Below are 4235 nucleotides of genomic sequence, written 5' to 3'. Positions count from 1 at the left end.
GTTTTAAATCTTTCATTCTCAGTCCAGTTTGGTTCTGCCAGCACAATAGTCCAATTTTTTTTTTTTTAAATAAAGACATGAACAACATTCTTTGTTGGAAGCAGGTAAAAAAAAACACAAATACTTTGTTTTCACTTACCTCAAGTTTTATAAATGTAGTTATTTTTATTGATTTATTTTAGGTTGTTTTATTTTTATAGCCCAAGAGCCTCTTCTAACCTTTAAATCACATTTTACTTGTAAATGTCAAAATAAACTGTTTGTGCTTGCCTCTTATGTAAGCCAGCCTGTACCCACATGAGCATCCTGAGTTTAACAGCACCACCCAGTGTGTGAAAACAGCCACTAACATGGAGACAATTTTTTTTGTGTCATTCAGGAGGTGCAGAGCAAGAGCAAAGTGTGTGCCAACGTGTTCTGTGGGGCCGGCAGGGAGTGCGCCGTCAACGAGAAGGGGGAGCCGAGCTGCCTGTGCATAGAGGTGAGTTCTGATTGGACGTTATCCATCGGTATGCAATCAGGAGATGCTTGGTTTTCTGAACATTCTGTCGCTCTCTTCACAGAGCTGTAAGCCCCACAAGAGGTCAGTGTGTGGCAGCAACGGTAAGACCTACAGAAACCACTGTGAGCTCCACAGAGATGCTTGTCTCACCGGACTGAAGATCCAAGTGGCCCACGATGGACACTGCCGGGGTACGAGCGACACACAACTCCAAAAATCTCATCGTGACATCRTTCCTGTTTTCAAAATGTTTTTAAAATTCCCTTCTAAGATTTAGTCTAAACAAAAAACATCATGTCAAGAGTTTTTTCTCTTCCCACTGAGGGTAATTTCTTCCTCCACTTAAATAACTCAGGGGCAGCTCCACCTGATTTTTGGGGTGCAGATCTATAAATATTCAAATCGGCTCCAACACTTTTTTTCTCATAGGTTTTGCTCATAATGTGTTGTTAAAATAAACATCCCTCCTGTTCCTCAGCTCTGATGAGTCAGAAAACTGGTAGATGTGAAACATTTGACTGATAAATGGATGCAAGGATCTTTGTTTGAAATATAGAAATTCTCAACCTTGGTTATTTTGTTTATTGCATGTTCATCTGGACGTATTCAGCCTTTGTATAATATGACCATTTTCTGCATTTGGCACCAATAACTGCAATTTAAAACCGATATTTGGCTTTTTTTTAACTTTAATGCTTTCTGGTTTTAATTTATAGTAATGCCACAGTAAAAACAGCAYAGTTTTATTAGCCGGCATAAGAAGAAAAACATCACTGCATGCTTTTTATAAATCATTTATATTGTGTTTTTTGTATATCCTCTCACATCAGTGTCTTTTATAAAATTTATAATGCATGTGAATATTTTGCTAAAGCACCCTGACATAATTTTGYAGCGAACTGGTGCTGTAGGAATAAACTGGACTGATATGAAAAATGGGTTGGCTCATAAGAGGTTTGAGAGATAAAAAGCCATTGTTGTAAGAAATGCTTTCAGTCTAATCAGTATGTGGTACAGATGCTGATGATATTGCGCTCAGTTGATAAACTGATTAGCGTGTGATCTCTGAACTGGCACGTTTTCATGGCGCTGATAACCCGGGGGTGAATGGGTTCGCAGCGCCGCGTCTGAGGTGAACTCCTCACCTGTCACACGACAGAGCGTCATTGTTTTACTGCCCGGGCTGAACGTTGATCTGTGGCACATGAATCAAAGTGAAATCTTTATGTCACACTGACCTGCGTCATCACCTGTAAGGCTTTATTGATTGATTTCGCTTCATATGTTCATTTTATTTRTTTATTTATTTATTTTATTTTATTTTTTTAGAAAAGAAAACCAAGCAGGCAGCTGCCAATCCAGGTGAGCATGTGTTTAATATAAAATGCTGCAAATTGATCTGAACAGTTTCTGAAATAAAGCAGGCATTTTATTTTTTCCATCAGCATCTCTTAACAGTTTAAGACTGTCATCCTGTTTKAWATTAGGTTTATAAGTTATTTWAAAAAGGGCTCATTCACTACGGTTKACCAAAAATAAGAGCCAACTTAATTATAGCCGTTGACCTTTGGAAATCTTTGTACTGCTGCAGTGGTGTGCTTCGCCGCTGATCGCAACGAGTTGAGGAGTCGGGTCATCCAGTGGCTGCAGACTGAGGTCGTCCCAGACGGCTGGTTTGTAAAGGGCTCCAACTTCTCTGAAACCCTGCTGAAGTACTTTAAGGTGGGCCTCTTTCCCTGGAATTCTTGCAACGTGAAAATTCAATATTCACAAATATATAACAYATATTATTGACAATCAAATCTTAAGAACTGTGCAAAAGCTTTAACCCTCTTTTTTTATTTGTATTTTTTGTTTCCAAGCAGTCTCATTTCCTTGTATTCTTTTTAAGTGGTCTTTGTCACTGGTTCTTCAGCTTTTCTGAGACCTTTCATTAGACTTTAGCTGTTTTATCCCCAAATGTCTGTCAGTGTCAGGATATTGTGTAGCTTTTCCTTAAAGAATGGARAAAGTGAACAAGTGGATGTCAAAGAAAAAGTCCCAGGCTTAAAAACCTCACAGCAGACGAACTGTATCTTAAAGTCATGTTTCCTAAGAAACAAGAGCACAGTCCTGCAAAGATGCTGTACAGAACCCTGAAGCTCCCAGGCCTCTCGAGCTTGAAATGAAGTAGAACTGCTCAAGAAGATGAATATGGCAAGCTGGGTGATCAAGGTTTCAACTAACAGCTCTTTGAAAAGGACTTTGTTGATGCTAAAATACTGTTTTATGTCATTTTTGGTAATTTAACTGAAAAAAATGGGACCAAAATTACATTTTATGACAGAAAGTTGTTAAAGATCCGGTTTAAAACTGGTCGATCCCTTGAATTTCTGAGCTATGGCTGGATATTGTTCTCAAAGTTAGGTGGTTTATCAAAAGAAAAAATCATTTTGTCTGAAAAGTCCAAAGAAAGTCTTAAAAAAAACCTAATAATCAAAATCATAAATATTTTAAGAAAATCTGACCTTTTTTAAAGAAATAAATATACAATGAGGGCTGACTCAAGACTTTTGCACAATTTGCATGTTTTGAGTCACATTGTGTATGACACATTGAGGTTTGTTGTGTTTACCGTCTCTGCAGTCTTATGACAACGGTGACGCTCAGCTGGACTCCTCAGAGCTGCTCCGCTTCATCCAGCACAAYGACTCGGTCGTGCAGCTGCAGTCCTACGCAGACCAGGAGAGCAACAAGCTGCTCAGGTCAGTGTGTTCCACCGTCCACGTGCTTATACGTCCCTGTGTACGAGGAAGTCTGGGTGTAAGAACAGCTGTTTGCGTTTCTTTCCACGCACTTTTAAATATTTGCTCATGTGATAAAACATAGATCGTGTTTGCTAAGTCACATAGTGTAGGTTGATAAAAACCTGTCGGGACCAGAACAAACAGGTCTGAAGGCCTCCTGTGGGAGCCTGCAGTGACACAGACACCTGCGGAATAAAACACTCTCGACTAATTATCCTTAATGCTTCAGGTTTCTCTGCTGCTCGGCTGTCGCTTGTTGTAAGCAAATGCTAATTTTACTCTGCGTTTGCTTGTGTTTCCCAGGAGTCTGTGTGTTGACGCCCTCATCGAGCTATCCGACGAGAACGCCGATTGGAAGCTGAGCTTTGATGAGTTCCTCAACTGTCTGAAGCCTGGTTTCAACCCACCAGAGAAAAGTGAGTATGAAGAGATACTCTGGAATAAGTTCATGTGAAGGTTCGCTATAGATCTGCAGACTCAAATATATGAATACAGTAAAGGCCTGGGATTATTTCATGAAACACCTACTGCCTTTTTATGTCAGCCTTTTTAAACTATGATCGTCTTTTTTTTGAGAAATTACAAGTTGTTTTGATCAGATGACTCTGATACTACAAGTTTTAGCTCAGTTCACTGAGTTGTAGGCATGTTTGTGTTGACTCATATTCATTAGCTGTGGCAGCCATCTTGAATTAGATTAAAGGAAATCTAAGGTCGTATTCAGACCTGATAATTTGCTCCGCTTTAAACAAACGAGAGTTCGTTTCCAGCGTTGGTCCGAACCTTTTGTGCAGGTGTGAATACACTCTTGCGAACTCTGGTGCGGATCAAACAACCGGACCGAGACCCGCTTTTTGAGGTGGTCTCGGTCCGCTACCAAATGAACTCTGGTGCGGTTCACTTCAGTTTGCTTCTGGTGTGAATACAGACCGGACTCGAACCGAACC

At 40.0% G+C, this 4235-nt stretch overlaps 1 protein-coding gene across 1 annotated transcript in view; it reads left to right on the top strand.

The window, feature by feature from the left end:
- fstl1b (follistatin-like 1b) overlaps positions 1-4235 on the top strand; it is a 27730-nt gene that overhangs the window by 18044 nt on the left and 5451 nt on the right. The window contains exons 3-8 of the mRNA XM_014027146.1: positions 380-481; positions 564-693; positions 1832-1864; positions 2094-2224; positions 3128-3246; positions 3592-3704. Coding sequence (XP_013882600.1) covers positions 380-481; positions 564-693; positions 1832-1864; positions 2094-2224; positions 3128-3246; positions 3592-3704 — 628 coding nt within the window. The remainder of the gene's footprint in view (positions 1-379; positions 482-563; positions 694-1831; positions 1865-2093; positions 2225-3127; positions 3247-3591; positions 3705-4235) is intronic.

Source organism: Austrofundulus limnaeus, unplaced genomic scaffold, assembly GCF_001266775.1.
Source record: "Austrofundulus limnaeus strain Quisiro unplaced genomic scaffold, Austrofundulus_limnaeus-1.0 Scaffold619, whole genome shotgun sequence".
NCBI lineage: Eukaryota > Metazoa > Chordata > Actinopteri > Cyprinodontiformes > Rivulidae > Austrofundulus > Austrofundulus limnaeus.
This window is presented reverse-complemented; position numbering and strand designations above follow the sequence as displayed.